At 42.9% G+C, this 20581-nt stretch overlaps 1 protein-coding gene across 1 annotated transcript in view; it reads right to left on the bottom strand.

Moving 5' to 3' along the window:
• Positions 1–298: 298 nt before the first annotated feature.
• The window catches only part of LATS1 (large tumor suppressor kinase 1), a 30763-nt gene continuing 10480 nt past the window's right edge, over positions 299–20581 (bottom strand). Inside the window, exons 4-8 of the mRNA XM_066605433.1 lie at positions 17389–18866; positions 9549–10131; positions 3177–3359; positions 2399–2505; positions 299–854 (exon numbers count right to left, since the gene is read on the bottom strand). Coding sequence (XP_066461530.1) covers positions 354–854; positions 2399–2505; positions 3177–3359; positions 9549–10131; positions 17389–18866 — 2852 coding nt within the window. The 3' untranslated portion in view covers positions 299–353. The remainder of the gene's footprint in view (positions 855–2398; positions 2506–3176; positions 3360–9548; positions 10132–17388; positions 18867–20581) is intronic.

Here is a 20581-nt window from a genome sequence, read left to right as displayed (position 1 = left end):
AGTATAGCGTGTGCCCAATAAAACATAGAAAAGATAATCTGAAAAACACAGAAAAGTGTAAAAACAAGGTGCTGTTATAAGAAAAAAAGTTCTTTTTATATTTAAAATTCAGCGGGGATGAATTCCAGCATCACTCTAGAATATTGAGCAGCCACTACAGCTTAAATAAATCTCTTATTAAGATTCGATTTTTACCAATAGTGCTAGCGCACAAGAGGCCGCACCAGAAGTGCACTTTTCCAAGATTTTTGAGGTTCCCAATTTAGCGGAAACAAGTTTTGCCTCACTCTTTTTGAAAGAAAGAAACCACAGCATATATATCAGAGATTCTATGAAATCCATCTGCGGCTTAACTATACATAGACTAAGTCTCTATTTGGAGGTCTCTTCCCACCACGAGCACAATCTTCTGCATTATTCCCCTGTGTGTCATTGCAGTCATATTCAAAAGGCTTCGGGTAGTTGTATGGGTGGCCGTTATCGTCAAAGAATCTCCGGAAGGTGAACTCATAAAAGGCATGCTCGGGGTGTTTGCCATTTTTATACCACCCATTTAGGGTGTCGTTTTTATTTCCATCTTTGTCTTCATCATTCCAGAGTTTATCTGGATCTACTGGGTCGAAGTTGGAAGTGTCCGTGGAATGGGTGATAGTGGGAATATACAAGGCGTGTTGTTGGCGCAAGTCACTAGAGAAGTCTATGCTTTTAAAAAAAGGGTGAGCTTTGATCTCATCAATGCCGTTCTTGCCTAAACGATCTTCGGGGCCTCTGCAGAGCTTCACAATTAAGTCAGAAGCTTCTGGTGAAAGATTGGCTTGAGGAGGGATATGGAGTGCCGTTTGCCATTTTATTACCTTAAAAAGAAAAAAATAAAGGTGAATACATTTTCACAGTAGTTTTCCAGCTTGGGTGGATCATGATGGAAAAAGTACAGAGCACTGAGCTCCTGCCTCCTTTCCACCCCCTCTCCGCCCCTCACAACTAATTTCAATGAAAGGGGGTGGAGCTACATCCGGGAACTTAGCTCTGCCTCCGTTCCGCCCCCTCCCATTGCAGATAGTGGTGAGGGGCAGAGAGGGGGTGGAGAGGAGGCGGGAGCTCAGTGCACTGCTCCTGGCTCTTCCAGCTTCCTCCCCCTGCACAGAGGGACGCCGTATATCGGCCGGCGTGAAAACCCAGCCGATATACGGTCGTCTGAATGCGCCCTTAGGAGAATCTGGTTCACATAGTGTAAATAATTTTCATGCATTTTTTTTTTTAACCAAAAAGGAACTAAAAGGGAAGTATAAATTAAGAAAAAATAATCTATTTGTGTGGTGTGAGCCTAGACATAAACTGTACAGTCACATAGGAATGTCAATAGTAAGATGGAACAATACCTCTGCAGCGCCACCTATTGGAAGGCAGCACTCCTGCAAGTCAATGCCAGACTTTTAAAATAAGATTAGGGCTCTTTTCGACTGGCGAGGAAATCACGCGTTTTTCGTGTGATGCGAAAGTGGGAGTTCTCGCAAGAAAATATAACACATGTTGGTCAATAACAGTCTTTCCACTTAGCTGCGATGCAAGGATTAAAAATCGTGGCAGTAGGATTATTTCTGCATTTTGTTTGTTTCTCTCGCACGTCTAGTTTAATAAGAAAACAGATTTCTCACATCACATTGCGTTTTTTGCAGCTTTGCAATGCAATTTTTCCATAAAAACCTGCATCAGTCTCCTGCTCTAAAAACCCGCCAAGAGCACGACGTGCAAAAACGCACACTTTTGCGATGCGATGATTTTACAGGGAAATCGCAATCTAGCAAATTGTGATATCGCTGCGGTTTTCTCGCGGCGATATTGCTATCGCCAGTGGACATGAGCCCTTAGGGCTCCCACACACTTGTGTTTTTTTAACGCTGCGTTTTGTCAGTGGGACTTTCTAATGTTAAAAACGCATTGCAAGTTGGTGCTTTGTGATTTTTGTGTGATGCGTTTTTAACATTAGAATGTCCCATTGACAATCGCATTAAAAAAACGCAGCAATAAAAAAATGCAAGTGTGTGGGAGCCTTGATAATAATGCCTAAGGCTTAATAAAAAAGTCTGACATTGACTTGCAGAAATGCTACTTTCCACTAGGCGCTGCAGAGGTATTGCTTCATCTTACCTATGCGCATATTCCCTGAGGAGCATGTATGGCCTTATAAGTCGCCTCACACACCTTTTAAGTGCTCTCTTTAAGGAGAAACGATACCCTTCCTAATCCGAATGTCATTTACATATATTAGTCAATTTAAAAAGCTAATTAACAAAAGTAATATTGTGTCATTAAAACAAGTCCATTCTTTTTAGAAATTAAGTTCGATACGAACATCTTGCTATGCAGGTCTATGATGAGAAATCTTTTTAGCTCTTACTTTCATTTGCGTTTCCAGTGGAGACCCCGCATGAAAAGGAGCCTTTCCAACAAGCATTTCATAAAGTATAACTCCAACACTCCACCAATCACAGAGCTGCGTATATCCTACAATACGAAAATAATCATTATTCCACCATTCAATAATTGTGCACAAAGGATAAAAAAAAAAAAACAACAGGTACATTTTTGTAATGCATTGCAAACGGTGGCATCTAGATGTGATCCACATGCAGTTATGGTCTTTTAACCCGCAGTCCACTCTAACAAGTACTGATCCAAACACATTTCAATCACTGACTAATTTCACTTTCCTTCACATGGGTCAAGATTTGGCTTATGGGGATGAATGATTGCAATTACAATCCATTGTCCCAATAGGCTGGCTGTATAGCTCACTGTTCACATGTGGAGATTTACAGCCAATCATTTTTTAGGTTTGCCGAAACTGAATGATCAGCCGACAAACGAGCATTAGTTCGTTCATTGATACTTTCCACCACCTGTTCGGCAGGTCAATGAGCCCTAGGAGAAATTTGCAAGTCTGATAAGTTGGCCCATGTAAAAAAGGAGCACTGGTCCACATGTAATAAATACCAGAATTGCTGTTTTTGTTCATCAAGCCTCCCCAAAAATGGAATGAAAAGGGATCAAAAAAGTATCATGTACCCCCAAAAAGTACAAATAAAACAACAGCTCATCCCACACAAAAAGGAAAGCTGCACGAATGTGTTTTTTTAAAAAGCATGAGATTTTAAGTTTTGTAACCCACGCTTTACCTGTACGCAACAGGACCTCTGGTGCGATGTAGTTAGGGGTGCCAACCAGCGAGTGTGCCAAGCAGCGTTGATGTTGTCTTGCTGCTCGCCACTCAAGAGGCTTGGGTCTGTCACTGCACCTGCAATTTGCTGGGTCGCCCCATTCACTGCTGAAGTCCATGCTATCTTGTCGCAGGTGGTCACCTATACCAGAACAAAGAATAAAAAGCAGAATTAGACATTACGTACTGACAACAGAGAACCTTGACCTCATAAAAACATATAAAATTGATGGTCAGTGTGAAGAAAAGTCGTTGCAGGTCCTCTTCTGGTCCCAATCACAGCTGAGAACAGGACATGCCAGGTTTACAGTCCCGGCTGAAAGGACCGCACACACATGGGTGTCAATGGACTGTCTGATGCGACTTTAGTCTGAGGTTATTGGGTGCAACTTGCATAAGGCCCTCTGACAAAGGGGATTAGAATCGGGGATCACAGACAAATGACTGGCTGTATTACAGCAATGTTTTTCACTTTTAGTCCCTTTTAGTCTTCGCTGATAGAAACATCACCAGTGTCTGGATGGAAATTCCCAGTAAGCAGAAACAAATATCTCAGAAAGTCATGCATAAAAGGAATTAATCAATAGGCAATTATCTCAAAGACAGTAAAACCACTTTGCTTTAAAAAGTAATCTTCTAGGAAGTGGTCCTCTCAAAGAAGAGGACCAGAATACATAATATACAAAAGAACTAAAAATCTGTCACAGGAACTGTGATTTGGGGTGGCCTTCACTGTAGGCAACAAATCCATCATTTATAATGTAAGTGATGGGTATGACGTGTCCATGTATATATTTTTTAGCTTTCCTGACGTACATGCTTTGTTGAACATTTTTTAGCAGTTATCCCCTTTGCTGTTACCTTCAGCGATCAGCCATTGTCACCGATTGTTAAATTTCCTCCACAGGGTAAAGGATTGCTACAGTATGTCCAATGACATTCAGGGTGTTGATGTAGCACCCAAATTAGTATGGACCTCTATGGTAAGATACACTCTTTGGGGCAGATCCCTGTTCTCTTTTAAAATATGAGGCATGTAAGCATCCCTGAGGAAGCCGTACTACGCAGCGATACGCGTGGGGTTCGGGGTTCATCCCACGGGCAGCATCATCATCTATGGTTACCTTTGTCTATTACGGACTTTATCACTCAAAGCAACTTTTTTGAAACAGCGATTGTGAGTTTATATTTTCCTCACTATTATTAGGATTTAGGCAGATTTGCCTTTCTTTCTTCTCATGCACTTTACAATTCTTAGACTTGAATACTTCTCTTTTTGATGTACCTATTGGGTGCATATGTATCTGGATTAGGAACGTATTGTGCCTCCTTATCAACACCATGTCCCACTTGGGACCTACCTGCGGTGTCACATACGTCTTGGTTTTTGTATATTGGCTAGTATTTTGTTTTTAATTGTTTATAAAATGTGTCCTGATGTCCTTGTACTAATGATGAGCGTTTGTTGGACTTTTATCTTGTGGTATGCATGGCTTTCTAGACATAGCTTGCTTTATGGGATTTCAATTGTTTCCACATGCAATCTCGCACCCCTGCATTATTAAAGGGGTTGTCCCGCGAAACAAAGTTGGGGTATACACTTCTGTATGGCCATATTAATGCACTTTGTAATGTACATTGTGCATTAATTATGAGCCATACAGAAGTTATTCACTTACCTGTTCCGTTGCTAGCGTCCCCGTCTCCATGGTGCCGTCTAATTTTCAGCATCTAATCGCCCGATTAGACGCGTTGCGCAGTCCGGTCTTCTCCGTGTTGAATGGGGCTGCTCGTGCTGGAGAGCTGCTCCTCGTAGCTCCGCCCCGTCACGTGTGCCGATTCCAGCCAATCAGGAGGCTGGAATCGGCAATGGACCGCACAGAAGACCTGCGGTCCACCGAGGGTGAAGATCCCGGCGGCCATCTTCGCAAGGTAAGTAAGAAGTCACCGGAGCGCGGGGATTCGGGTAAGTACTATCCGTTTTTTTTTTTCAACACATGCATCGGGTTTGTCTCGCGCCGAACGGGGGGGCTATTGAAAAAAAAACAAAAAACGTTTCGGCGCGGGACAACCCCTTTAATGGTGGGGGTGCCAATCTGTGATGCACCCTTTTAAAATATCTGCAAATGTCTAAATCAATGTACATTATTTAAAAGGGAATGTACAACCTACCTTTTTCCTAAATAAACCAGATAATGAAAATTCTCTGCTTCAAGGTCTGTTTTTAGTTTCTGATAGTATACCTTTTTATTCGATTTTCTAATGTATTCTAATTATGGGGGAAACCATCTTGCTTGAGCTTACTGTTAACAGCATTCAGAAATCTGCTTTACGGCCTGTAGTCTGGAATTGACTGACTTCTATGGGAAAGTGTTCTGGCATGTTCTGTGACAGGTGTAGAGGTCATTGTGCACGGAGGGGGAGGAGGTGAGCAGTGACCATCACGTACTGTGAATAGTGTGATCCTGTGTTAACTGCAATCGTGAGAAAAACGAAGTAAACCCACTTTGAATTCTATGGTTTCATGTTTTAGGACACTGTCAAAAAATCTGGTCCCTTAGAAAGTCTTAAAATTAGGTAAATAAAACCTCAGATGACGAATTATACCACGTCAGGACTTAACAAAAAAATCTAGACCAGAATTTCATAGAATGGTAGTTGTAAGGGACCTCCAATGCAGGCTTCACTAAATCATCCCAGACTGATATTTGTTAAGCCTTTGTTTGAAGACTTCCATTGAAGGAGAACTCACCACCTCCCGTGGTAATCTGTTCCACTCATTGATCACCCTCACTGTCAGAAAATCTTTTCTGATATCTAATTTGTGTCTCCTTCCTTTCAGAAGCCTTGTGTGAAAAATTAAGCACACCCTTACTACTTCCATAGAAATAACAAGATGCTGCTAATCAAATGCCTCTGACTAACTGATCATCAGCAAGTGTGACCACCTCTATAAAAGCAGATGTTTTGGCACTATGCTGGTCTGGAGCATTCAGAAATGTAACACAATGCCAAGAAGGAAAAGAATCTGCAATAATCTGAGAAAATCAATTGTTGCTGCTCATCAGTTTGGAAGGGTTGCAAGGCCAATTTCATAGAATTTGGAGTCCATTATCCACAAATGAAAAACATTTAAGACAGATGACAATCTGCCCAGGAGTAGATGTCCCAGCAAATTCACCCAAAGGTCAGACTATGCAATGCTCAGAGAAATTGCAAAGAACCAGAGAGTTACACCTCAGTCTCTGAAAGCTGAAGTTAGTATCTTAAATGTTCATGTTCATGACAGTACAATTAGAAAAAGGCTGATCAAGTATGGCTTATTTGGCGAGGTTGCCAGGACAAAACCTCTTTCTAAAAAGAACAAGGCAGCATGGCTAAAGTTTGCAAAGTTGCATTTAAACAAAGCACAAGACTTCTGGAACAATGTTCTTTGGACAAACAAGACTAAAGTGGATATATCTGGCCATAATGACCAGCGCTACGCCTGTCGAAAACCAAACACAGTATGTCAGCACCAACACCTCATACAAACGATCAAGCACAGGAGTGGAAGGGTGATGATTTGTTTTAAGAGTCATATTTGGGGCCATTTATTCAAAAGTTAAAACTTGGCTGAAGCTGGGTCATGCAACAAGACAATGACCCTAAGCAAAACAGCAAATCTACAACTTAATTGCTGAAAAGGAAAAGAATCGAGGGGTTGCAGTGGGTCAGTCAAAGTTCAGACCTCAACCAAATTCAAAACGCTATGGTGGGATCCTAAAAGGGCTTGTCCACTTTCTACAGCTTTTTAAGGTTTTTATTTTATTTTTTTAATAGGAATAGGAAATCATACCATTTTCTAATATACATGTATTTAAAATTCTGTTCAATCCTTTCTTACAGCAGTGCAGACCTCAACTCAATTGAAATACTGTGGAGGGACCTTTAGAGAGCATTGCATAAAAGAATGTCTACAAACATCAATGAACTGCAACTACATAGTAAAGAAGAATGAGCCAAAACCCAGAAAGATGTGAGAAACTGATAGTCATACCAAAAATAATTACTTTGAGTTGTTGCTAGAGATGAGCGAGCGTACTCGTCCGAGCTTGATACTCGTTCGAATATTAGGGTGTTCGAGATGCTCGTTACTAGAGGCGAGTACCATGCGGTGTTCGAGTTACTTTCACTTTCATCTCTGAGACGTTAGCGCGCTTTTCTGGCCAATAGAAAGACAGGGAAGGCATTACAACTTCCCCCTGCGACGTTCAAGCCCTATACCACCCCCCTGCAGTGAGTGGCTGGCGAGATCAGGTGTCAATCGAGTATTAAAATCTGCCCGCCCGCGGCTCGCCACAGATGCATTCTGACAGAGATCAGGGACAGTGCTGCTGATGCCGGAGCTGCTATAGGGAGAGCGTTAGGAGTATTTTAGGCTTCAAGAACCCCAACGGTCCTTCTTAGGCCATAGAAATCGCAGATCGCACCTATCTGCGATTCCTGTTCTCTTCTCTATATGCGCTCAATGGGGCCGGCGGCAGCAGCGCCGACCCCATTGAGAACATATAGAAGACAAATCATTCTTCTCTGCCACAGCTGTAACAGCTGTGGCAGAGAAGAACGATGTTTGCCCATTGAATTCAATGGAGCCGGCAATACAGTAGGTTCCACTGAAAGCAATGGGCTGCCGGCGTGCGCGGGATGAATTGCCGGGAAGGGCTAAAATATAGAAGCCCTTCCCTGCAATTCATCCAGAAATGTGTTAAAATAAAAAAAAATATATATACTTACCTTGTCCCGGCAGACGGAGTTCAGCGCGGCCGGAAGTGGGTGTGAAGGGGGTGTGAGTCAGACCTGCCTCTGATTGGCTATTTTTACACATTTCTGGATGAATTGCAGGGAAGGGCTTCTATATTTAAGCCCTTCCCGACAATTCATCCCGCACTCGCCGGCAGCCTATTGCTTTCAATGGAGTCGGCTATAAGCATGTAACCCAGGAGAAGTGGCAGCGGAGTGTCATGCAGGCAGTGATTGTGCTTTGTTGGAGGTAGTGTGGTGCTTAGCTAAGGTATGCATTGCTAATGAGGGTTTTTCAGAAGTAAAAATTGTTGGGAGGGGGGGGGGGGCCACTCTTGCCGCTATTGTGGCTTAATAGTGGGACCTGTGAACTTGAGATGCAGCCCACCATGTAGCCCCTCGCCTGCCCTATCCGTCACTGTGTCGTTCCCATCACTTTCTTGAATTGCCCAGATTTTCACAAATGAAAACCTTAGCGAGCATCGGCGAAATACAAAAATGCTCGGGTCGCCCATTGACTTCAATGGGGTTCGTTACTCGAAACGAACCCTCGAGCATCGCGATAATTTCGTCCCGAGTAACGAGCACCCGAGCATTTTGGTGCTCGCTCATCTCTAGTTGTTGCTAATAAAAGTGGTTCTACAAGTTATTGATTCATGGAGTGTGCTACAGTTTTCACACACTGCTTCTGCATTTTGTCCTAGTTTTTTTTAAAATAAGGACACTATGTGATTTGTCATTTGTTGTTGTTCATTTCAGGTTGTATTTACCTAAAGGTCCATTTAAACGCAAAGTTAATAGTTCAAAAGATAGGTCTTGAGCGATTGTTTTGCATAAACAGCTAAAGGACAATAATGTCCATTAGCAGCTTATCTCCTTCATTTGCATGTAAATGATCCTCCAGGACCTGTATGCAGAGAACCGCAGGTGGTCTGTTCTCTGCATACAACTCCTTTGTCCTGCTATGGGGCTGCAAGCTGAATACAATGTAATCAGCGATCCTTTGGAGAATACAGCACCATGGACAGCAAATACAGCATCTGTGTTATCTTCTGTCCGGCTGAATGATGGATTTTATGCTCACCTAAAAATCATCGTTCAGCCGAAGAGTGAAAGATAGGAGCATTTACACAACGATTATCGCTCAAATGATGGCTTTTGAGCGAATTGTAAGCGATAATCATTGAGTGTAAATTGCCCTCAACTTTAAGACCTTCTAAAAGAACCAGATTTTTTTATGTATAAAACCAGAGAATTCAAAGAGGGTTTATTTAGTTTTCCTCATGACTCTATAAATAGGTGTAACCTTTCATTATAACTCTGTCTCTGATAACGAGAAGACTAGTGAAAAGTGATAGCTACAAAAACAAGAGTGTCGTGTCAGTCTATAATTTGGTGTGGTTGCCAGAGTGAAAACAGCAGGATTTCAGGTTTTTGTTTTCTTTAAACAGGGACATGGAAAGGTAAGAAACACAAAATCCCAAAAACTCTTTAAACCCCCCCCCCAAAAAGATAACATACATTCCATTTAACTAGTATTAATCCTTACCACTCTGATAGTATTTCGAATCATGTGTCCATCGAAATCCCGTACACAGGCCAAAATCGGTGAGTTTAATGTGCCCATCACGGTCAATAAGGATATTGTCAGGTTTGATGTCACGGTGAATAAAGCCCATTTTATGGACACTTTCAACGGCACAGGTGAGCTCTGCTATGTAAAACTGAGCCAAATCCTCAGGGAAAACCTCTTTACGGATAAGGAGGCTCATCATATCCCCACCTGGAATATAATCCATGACAAAGTACAGACTGTCTTTGTCCTGGAAAGAATAGTACAGTCGTACTACCCATTCATTATCTGCCTCTGCCAAGATGTCTCGCTCAGCCTTAACATGGGCTACTTGGTTGCGTAATAAGACATCCTTCTTCCGTAACGTTTTCATTGCATACAAAGCATTGGTATCAGTCTTTCTAGCCAAGCACACTTCTCCAAAGGCTCCGATCCCCAGAGTTTTGATTTTCACAAACATGGATTTGTCCATTTTGGCTCTCTTAAGGCGGATGTAGTTTGATTCTTTCTGACAAAGCATTTTCCTCATTTGGTCTTGGGCATCTGCGGACAAACCCACCTGTTGAAAAGCAACAATATGAGATCATTTTAATTAGAAACTATATAATGATTAGCTTTTGGCCACACATACCAAGTTAACAAAAAGAAAATGCTAGTTTTAGTAGTTTTCAAAAGATTCCGATTCTGGATACTTTTAATTAAAAGGTAATCTATGATGATGTGGCATGACTACCAAAGAAAGCTTGCTAAGAAGGCCAACACACTCATAAGATGTGCTCCCTAATATTAACACCTGGTAAAGGGTAAATGCTTCACTAGTACCGTACTATCCTCAAGAGATCCATCCATTGAATGGGTAAAAGGTTAAATTATTTAAGGAGACTAAACGATTTCAATTTCTTTTGTGTAAAGGGAAAATCCAGTCAAGTTGATGATCTAATCGTGTTAGGCTGCTTTCACACAAGCGACAAAAATTGCGAAATTTTCTTGCGATGCGACAGTGCTACAAATCGCATGTATCTGAAGCCCATACTTTCCAATGGGTTCCCTCACATTCAGAATGTTTTCTCTGATGCTATGTTGCGAGAAAAAATAATAAAAAAATAAATAAATAAAATAAAATCGCTGAATGTTCAAAATATGAGCGATTTGCGATTTATTTTGTTCGCTAAGTTTCCCTATGGAGCCTCCTTCCTACTTTAACGCATCGCATCTCACGAACTCGCAATTTTCATGTGATGCAATATATTTTCCTACCCCTAAAATAAGCCCTAGCTGCAGTTCCTGAAAAAAAAAAAAAGAAAAGACTTACCTAAAAGGCTTTGTCTGGGTCTTCCAGCTGCTGTTTGGAGCTCTGCCAGGCGTCCTCCTAAGAAGATCACTTCCTGTCCACAGAAGATCACTTGTTGTTTGTGGGATTCAAAAATCCTGTTTTCAGGAAGCGATGGCTCTGATTGGTTCATTCAGCGCTACTCAGCCAGTCAATGCAGCCTCAATGAACCAATGCAAGGGCTGCGATTGGTTCATCCAGCTCTGCATTGATAGGTTCTTCGAACTCTGCTCAACCAATCACGCTATGGAGGTGGGATTTTTGAATTGGCCATAGCTCAGCCAATTCATAAATCCCGCCTCCACAATATGATTGGTTTTTCAAACTCTGCTCAACCAATCAATGCAGAGCTGGGTGAACCAATCACAGCCCTCGCATCGGTTCATCGGACGCTGCATTGTTCGGTTCACCCAGCACTACTCAGCCAATCAAAATTTTTGAATCCCGCAACCAGGAAGTGCTCTTCTGTGGGCGAACGAGAACTGCAGGATGCCCGGCAAAGCTATGGAGAGCAGTGGGAGGACCCGGATCCAGCTTTTTAGGTAACTACTCCTTTTTCTCCTCAGGAAATGCAGCTAGGGCTTATTTTAGGGTCAGGGCTTAATATTTTATCGCTGGCAGCAATGAAGGGATGCACGTTTTTTTTCACAAGAAAAGTGCATCGCTGACGCTACCAGATTGCGGAAATACAGCTGCGACATTGCCGCGATTTTGTAGCGCCGATATCACTATCACCCATGTGAAAGAGGCCTTAAGGGCATGAGTTTGGGATCTCAGACAACCACTGCTTTTCAGAATGTTCAGATTTCTATTAATGAAAATATAGCACAATGAATCTAACTGATCAAAACTATCTATAACCCCAAAAGAACCCTTTATAGTGCAGCTTAAGGGCTCTTACCAACTTGTGCTTTTTTAACGCTTCGATATCACTGCGTTTTTTTAACGCAAATGTCAGAGGGACTTTCTAATGTTAAAAATGCATCGCAAGTTTGTGCTTTGCGATTTTTGTGCGATGCGTTTTTAACATTAGAAAGTCCCATTGACATTAAAAAAATGCAGCGATATCGCAGCGTTAAACTCCAAGTGGGTAGGAGCCCTAAAAATGAAAAACGAGTTTTTTCAGTTGGACAGTTTTGATAAATCTTCCTCAATTAAATCAATGGCGGTCTGTTTACAATGATGCAAAAGAGTTCCATGAACAGCGCCAAAGTGGTTTGTGCGTTTATGTTCATTCTTAAAAACCGCGGTGGCCCAAGATTACTGACTTCATCGATTTGATGATCTCACATTAGACAAATTAGAATATCATTGTCAGTAGATTTCCCCTTTAAATTGGTACTAAATTAGAACAGATAAAAATGAAGATCTCTACTGAACGGGAACCTACATGTTTTTGGGGGGCAGGTTTCAAAAAAGGAAAATCTGTTGTGGCCATGTCATGATTATACAGGGGCATGGTTGTTTACCGAAGAGAACTCTACGACTGTCCTGTAATAGTCCGTCCCCTGTGTGAGCATTACATGACCAGGACAGATTTAAAGGGACTGTCATCAGGATCATGTTGCCTAAGCGTTGGCTAGTCGCCTTGGCAAGTGTCCCACATGGCATTGCTGTGGTTTCTTCGTGCCAGATTTAAGATAAGTCAGCAGAGTATACCTTTGCAACCAACTAACTAAAGCTCCCAGTTGGCCATTACCAGTGAAGCAGAAATTAGATTTCTGTAATAGTCACACTTGCCATTTTCATAGATTACTGTTATCCAGCATCAATCAAATCCCAAGCACTGCTGTCTGACCAAATAAGACAAGGGTTCAAAACCAAAATGGGAAAAAGTGAGGAAAATAAAAACCATTTCATAAAATTCAGAAACATGGCATACGAGATGAGTATTTGTTACATGGTTGTGCAAACTAAATGTAGAACCGCAAGCATAAAATATTTAGTCCTCAAGTTAGATGTGCAGCGGTGTGTGACATGGGGCAACCTCATGCTTACATTCTTATCACATAGGATACACATGCAGCAGCCTCGGAAGATCATGCTATGGTTAACGGCACCATGGCGCTGACGTTTACTTGCCTACCCAGTAATGGAGGCTTGAAGAGCTCAGCCAAGCTCCAACCATAACTGTTTAAACCATCTGTTAGTGAGTGGGGAAAAGGAAGAGAGATACAGAAAATCTAAGAGAAGACAAACATTCAGAAGAAAATGGAGTGAAATCAGCAAAATGTTAAATAAGGAGCAATAGCTCTACTTTTATCATATGCATATACAAGATTGGGCTTACCAACCAAACCTCAACACATACAATGATGGTCTATTATTAAAGGGGTTGTCCGAGAGTTAAAAAAGTTCTACAAAGGGGGAATGGTATAAAATAACAAACAAGCACTTACCTGGTAAATCACTGGCTGGTTGTCTCCACCGGTCTTTGCTTACATGGCAGCATCTACCTATCTGACAGCTGCAGCAATGTCATGTGAGCTACACCCTCCAAAGCAGAATGCCACCAGTGGGACTATAAGCGACTAGCCCATATAACTAAGCCTGAAGAACCAGTAACATTACCAGTGATGAATGGCGCCGTTTAGAAACATTGAGACATTTCCAAAAATATAGTCTGCAGCAAGAGGTGTGCAATGTAAAAATAAAAAAAGGTAACTATAAAACAGTTCGGACAACCCCTCTGCAATGCAATGTCTAGTTTACTGGCTAGAAGTTCAAAACATTTCAGTGCAAGGAGAAAAAAAATCCTTTCTAATGGTCCAAAGAACGTACATAGTGAAATTCTATACACTTTTTTTTTTTTTTAAACAAAATCCAGCACCTAGAAGAAGTTGCTGTTTTGCTGCAAAACTCAGCATGCAGTTACATCTCAGAGAGATGCCAATGATTAGAGTTGTAGTGTGATTAGATGAACAGTCCTGCCACCTGAAGCCCTAAAATGGATTCCCCCCATGACCTATAAAAGGCTTTTAGAGGCTCCTTGTGTAGTGGACCTTTTTGTTAAGGCCCATTTAGAAGCAACGATATTTGCTCTTTTGAGCGATAATCATTGTGTCTAACTGCACTGACATCCTACAGTTTTCGTTAAGCCGTCGCTCATCGAAGTCTTTCAGCATGCTGAAAGACAACAATCAGCCTCATCAGTGGGGACACCCAGCTAGTCTTCTGCATCCTCCGCTCAGAGTGCAAGGCGATCACTCAACGTTTGAGCGATCATCTTGTGCAGTAAATGACATGATTTTCGCTCAAAAGTCGCTCAATCGACATCTTTTGAGTGATAATCGTTGTGTCTAAATGGGCCTTTAGGCTTGTGTAGAGCTTCTCTGACACAATCAAAGTGATTTCGCTCAGCTAACAAGGGTTTGAGAGGGGCGCATTATTGGAATGTGAGAGGCTGGAGGGTCGCATCAACGAATTGCCGCCACCTGGGCCGTTCTGACCAGACTGTTGAGACCAGTCAATGCGCGAGGGCGCACACACAGCCACCAGATCCAGGACGCTCTCGACAGACCACAAGCAGAAAGGATCTGATCAAACAAACATGAGCAGTTCCAACAGTTTGATTGTCCGCCATCCAGAGACACGTGGCACCATCAATACAGACCCCCGTATCTGTTAGAACCATTTCCAGGCACTTGGCTGAAGGACATTTGGTCTCACAGTGCCCAATACATGTATTACCTTTGACACCCACTGTCACTAGCCTTTGCAGTGGTCTCATGAACAATGAAACTGGACTGCTATGTAGTGGACCCGGGTCTTCAGTAATGAATCCAGGTTTAGTTTGGGAACCTACGACAGCTGTATTCATGTCTGGAGACTTAGGTGTGAGCGCCTCAATCCTGCCTTTGCTGTGGAGCGGCACACTGCCCCCTGCTGGTGTGATGGTCTGGGGTCATCGCATATAACAGTCGGTAGCCCCTAGTAGTACTATGAGGAACAATGACCGTTCAGCGATATATTCAGGACATCCTGCAGCCACATGTGTTCCTCTCATGGCGGCTTCCAGGGGATAATACTCAGCTGCACACACAAGGGGGTCACAGGAATGTCTCCACAACATTGTCACACTTGTATAGCCACCTGGTCGCCAGATTTATCACCAATTTAATATGCATGGGACCATCTGGGATGCCAACTTTGACAGCCTACGACTTTGCATGATCTAGAGGCTCAGTTACAGCAAATGTGTACAGCAAATGTGGACTAATATGCCACAGGATATAATACAGAACCTGTATGCCTCAATGCCCACCTGTATCACATCTTGTATCCAAGCTAGAGGCAGTACAACAGGGTACTAGAGCCTCCATGCCCGCCTGTATAACATCTTGTATCTAAGCTAGAAGTGGTACAACAGGGTACTAGGGCCTCTCTTCAAGGGGTCAGTTTTCTGCACTAAATAACCCATATGCTCTGATATTGTAATCACTTCTATCAATGCTACAATCACACAGAAAAAGTTACATTCCATTCTGACAACTTCTGAGTGCTTGATTATTTTTCAACAGTGTATTTCAATCATGATGGACTAACTAGAAATCCTTCCCTTTTTAGTCTTCTATGGCCCGTACACCTCTTTGATAACCTGCCATTTCAAGGACAGAGGATTGCTCAAAATATAGTGGTAAAAACAATACACATTAGTTGTCAGTGGTTTCACCAACAATTCTCATGTGCAGCCAGACGTTCCCTCCATTCCTGTCATATTTTGGCATGACCAACAGGTTTGTTCACCTAAGCCAGCGATTCCCAACTGGTCCAGTCCTGCCCGATTTCCAGTTGTGTGGTCACGTGTGACTGGAAGTCAAGAAGGACTGCCGGAGCGAAGCAGCTTATACAGCAAAGGGGAAGAGTGTGTGTATATAGATTTCTTTTAAACTATACAGCATAAGAAGGTCCGCAGGAGCACTACTGCTGATGGGGACAACAAGGCGGAGCACTATTAATACCAGGGAAACAGAGGGCAGCATTATTAATGATGGGGACAATACAACGGTGCATTTTTACTGAAGAAGGGCTACAAGGGGAGGCTCTATTAATAACGGGGCAATAAATTATTAGTGAGGGGGAATAAAGGGCAGCATTATTTAGGACGGGACAACAAGGAGCAGTATTTTTAATAATGGGGCAACTGAGGGCATTATTAAGGACAGGGCACTAAAGGGAGCATTTTTAATTATGGGGACACTGACGGTACATTTCTACTGATTGGGCAATAAGGGGTATCATTTCTGATTAAATGGGGTGGGGGTAAATACTGGGGCCACTATTACTATAGGGGTAACGAATAACTGAGGTAAAATCATATATAGTGATAAGCCACGTTCCCTGATCACACCCCTTTTTTGGTTGGGGTGCCCTAAGGCTAAAAATGTTGAAACAGTGCCCCAAGTCCTTATTCAAACATATTAGTCTAATTTTGGTTATTAAACTGAACAATTTGACAGAGTATGTGCGTTTTAAATAATTTTTTGTTGGGCTTTTAACACGTCTTATTTGTTATTCACGCATGTTAAAAAAAGTAAGATGGCCCAAATGATGTAATCTAAAACTGAAGTCAATGGGTGTGTGAAAAAAATAAAATGCACACAAGTCATGCACCCATTGACTTTAATGGCTGATTTTAGTGCACCAAAAAAAAAAAATGCAATTATGAATGACAACTTTCACTTTAATAGGTCCGAGTTCTGTTAGTTGTAAACTTGGAGGGAACTGGAATGTTAACACCCTTAAAGTGCAACCGCCATTTATTTTCTTAAATCAATGTAAACGTCAGGTGGTTTTAAAGAGGTTTCTCAATATAAATTCATTACTGCATTTAAGAGGCTTTTATCTGGAAATCAGTACTTGGATGGCTACTACTAGCTTAACCAGGTGGAACATTGCTACATAGACAAGATCCATACTCCGCTGCACAGACGCCGAATACAACTGGCTACAAAACGGGAGAGAGTTTGCAGCCTACGTATTAAAATCCAACTCTCATCAACACAGTTCTGAATAGATTTGTATTAAAGATGCCTTTTAGTTCTCTTAACGTCTAACTTTTCTTTGGTTGTACACGGTTTCTTGGCTGAAAACAGGCACACTCGAGAAAATCTGCCTCCCCTCTAACAAGTAGCTGCATTCAGCTTCTCTCGCCAGCGAGCCCAAGTACTTGACGTACTGTATCTCAGTGATTGAACAGAATACAGAAAACCATTAATGGCTACCTGACGCACTGAGACACATACAGGAAGTTCCTCGGGGGCGGGGCCTGCTGTGAAGAGAAGTGCTGCACAGTAAGTGGCCAGTAGCACTGCCCTGCAAAACAAATGCAGAAGGAACTTGTCTCTTCATTCTCCGCATTGGCGGTGATCTCAGAGATTGAAGCCCAACTGTTTATAAGGTTATGACATATCCAAGCAATAAGCCATAATATTATAGACTATTTTCACATAGAGCTCAAAAAAGTAGGGAAAGTTGCCTTCTCACCCGACACATTTCGTTTTCAAGCTGCTTCTTTCGGTGCAGTCGCTGATGGTGAGATTTCAGTATATTTTCGACATGTTGCTCCATGAAGAACTTAAACGCTTGAGGAGAATAGCTCTGAATGCGAGACTCCCTTCTCTCTTCATCCCGCTTATTTTTCCTTACAGGCACAGGTGATGTTGTGATCTGTTTCTTTTCTTTTTCTGTGGTTTCGACAGTGGTGTCAATATTTTTATCACCTTCTTCTTGGATACTGGAAGATACCGGGGCGTCATCTTTGCCAGATTTCAGACCTGCCTCGTAACCAGTTGTGTTTTGCTGTAATAAGTGCTTTGGGTATGGTGGTGGTGGCCCCTGGTAGTTTGGGGCTTCTGGTTGTGGTGGCAGCAAAGGAGTGCCATGTGCAGCTACATCCGAGTAGTGTCCTGGCTGTACACCCGGCGTCATCCAAGATGGATGTGCTGGTGCCAAGGCAGTTTGAAGTTCTGGTTTTAACACCCGCATGCTCTTTACAGGTTGCTGTATAGGAGCAGGTGTAATTGCAGTCACAGTTGTGGCAGAAGGTTGAGTATTAGCAGGATGGACCTGGCGAACTCCCATTGGATTATTGAAAGAGTTGGACCGTACAGGGATATTATTTTGCCATGATGGCATGTCATGATTTCCTTGGGGGGACTGGGTTGAGGAGGACTGAGGCCATGAAGTTGGATGACCTGGAATGCTTAGGTTGTACATTTCCAAGTTGTGACTATTTCGATTTGGTACGAGCATGGATGAGGGAAGATTTCCATTATTATAGGCAGAAGGAGATATTGGCCCATTACTTCCTTGCATCTGTAAAGTTGCACTGTTTGGACCATTTGACATCGGATAAGGGGGTGGCTGGTTCCTCCCCACGTTGTTATTCCCTTGATGTGTTATGAATTCAGATTGTCCATTACCATTCTGCATTGCAGGTCTCCCAGAATAACCAAATTTGCTGGTGCTAGATGTTTGCATTATAATGGGCTGTCTTCCTACAGGTACAGGGTTAATAGATCTCTGTGCTTGAGATTGGGAGTTAATGATCTGTGCAGAGTTCATATTTGTAGGTGGGTATCCCTCCTGCCAACCTCCAGGTGGAACTGGGGAAATACGGGAAATCACAAAGTCCATATTAGCAGAGTAACGCTTTGTCTGGGAGTTTGGTTCCCAGGATTGTGGCGATGGAGCAGTACCTCTTGGCGGAGGTTGTGGTGGTGGAGTAACACTTCTCACTTGTGGTGGAGGTGGAGGATTGACTCTCTGGCCATTTACTGGAAGTGCCTGCGCAAATGATGAAAGGCCCGATCCAGACAATGGCCTTCCCATATCAGTTTGTGTAGTTTCTGATCCCCCGTAAACAACGCTGTCAGACAACGGCGAGATGTGTCTTGGGGGAACCAAGGATTCCTTTGACCCTTTCCAGCTCTGCCGGCGATTAACTGAATGCTGAATATTACCTGCAAAATCAAATGATCAAACATGTTAAAAGGTACATACACCTTATGTTACTAATTAAAAACAATGACTTTAGAAGGCCATATGGTTGACATATATATGAGCAAATCCCTCGGACAAAACTCGATATGATCGCTTGTTGTGAAGAAGCTAGATGGTTGACAACACTTGCACTAAACGAATATGTATAGATTAGGTTAGCATCAGAGCCTGGCCGAAGCTCCGGAGAGCAGTGGAAGGGACCTGGATGGCGCCAGCTAGGTGAGTATTGATTTTTTTCCCAGCTTCCTTGGCTGCGTTTTCAGCTGTACTGAAAACACACTAAAAACGTTGTCAAAAATGCATAAAAACGTTGCTGAAACCACAGTAAACGCAGCGTTGAAAAACGCAGCATTTCTGCAAACGCCTGTGTGAGGGAGGCCTTAGAAAAAGCTGCTGGAGGCTGTAAATCCCTTTCCATTGGGAGTACAGGGTTTCTCGGGGTCTGTACACTACACACAGTGCACCGTAATACTAACATGCAGCAGTCATCACCTGGGGCACAAAGGAGCAGCTCGTCCTAATACAAGTAAAGGGCAGTAAAGGACATGCCTGCCTGAATTCTCAGTAAGCAGGCCATAAGTGCCCAGGCAACTCCATCGTTCACTGTTCTGCATGCGGAATATGAGCGATGAACAAATTCTCGTCCATTAAAGTCAGAGCATGCATTTACACTGAACGATAATTGCGCAGATTCTCAAGGGATTGCAGGAATCCGAACAATTATCCTGTGGGCCTTAACCTGGGGGCCACTTGTATTTGCACATGTAGTACAGGTCAGCCTTTTTTGCTTTATATATGCTTGGTAAGTTGCTAGAACAATTTCATCTTTTAAAAAGTTTGGTTGAACTATGACTCCACGTACACCACAAAGGCCTCATGTCCACTTGTAAATTATTATTTAAAATCCGTAGCGTTTTTTCTGCACGCGGATCAGCGCCCCATAGGGATGCATTAGACACCTGCAGGTAGTTAAATACCTGCGGATGTCATTTTTCCCTGCAGACGCGCATCCGCGTGCAGGAAAAAATCCGGAGCATGCTCCATTTGGTGCGGGTCTCCCGCAGGCTTCTATTGAAGCCTATGGAAGCCGTCCGGATCCGCGGGAGACCTAAAATCACAATATACTTACCTGCTGCGGGTCGTGCGTGTCTTCCCTTCTTCCTGGCCGGATCTTCTTGCTTCGGCCCGGGGGATGTGCCCGGCGCATCTGCCGGGCCGAAGAAAGAAGATCCGGCCAGGAAGAAGGGAAGACACGCACGGCCCGCAGCAGGTGAGTATATTCTATTTTCAGCCCTCATGTCCACGGGGCAGGAGGGACCCGCTACGGGTTCTCAATGGAGAATCCGTAGCGGGCCTGATTTTCCCCGTGGACATGAGGCCAAAAGGTCTCACCTGGAAGCTCAATTCATCATCACACCTGTTGATAATCTGCCATGGTAATTATGTGTTCCTTGGTAATGTAATTATTCTCACAGGATAAAGTTATTCTCTTTAAGGACTCCTTCACAATGGTGATCGTGATATCGCCGTGAGAAAATCACTGCAAAATCGTGACTTTTTCCCAACGATTTTTGATTGTCAGCGCTGCTTTTTCTCACCATCTCTGTCACCTGTGTTTTTTTCCGCACGATTTTTTAGTGCCAGATTCAATAGGACTTTCTACTGTTAAAAACGC

Source organism: Eleutherodactylus coqui, chromosome 1, assembly GCF_035609145.1.
Source record: "Eleutherodactylus coqui strain aEleCoq1 chromosome 1, aEleCoq1.hap1, whole genome shotgun sequence".
In the NCBI taxonomy this organism is placed as follows: Eukaryota; Metazoa; Chordata; class Amphibia; order Anura; family Eleutherodactylidae; genus Eleutherodactylus; species Eleutherodactylus coqui.
This window is presented reverse-complemented; position numbering and strand designations above follow the sequence as displayed.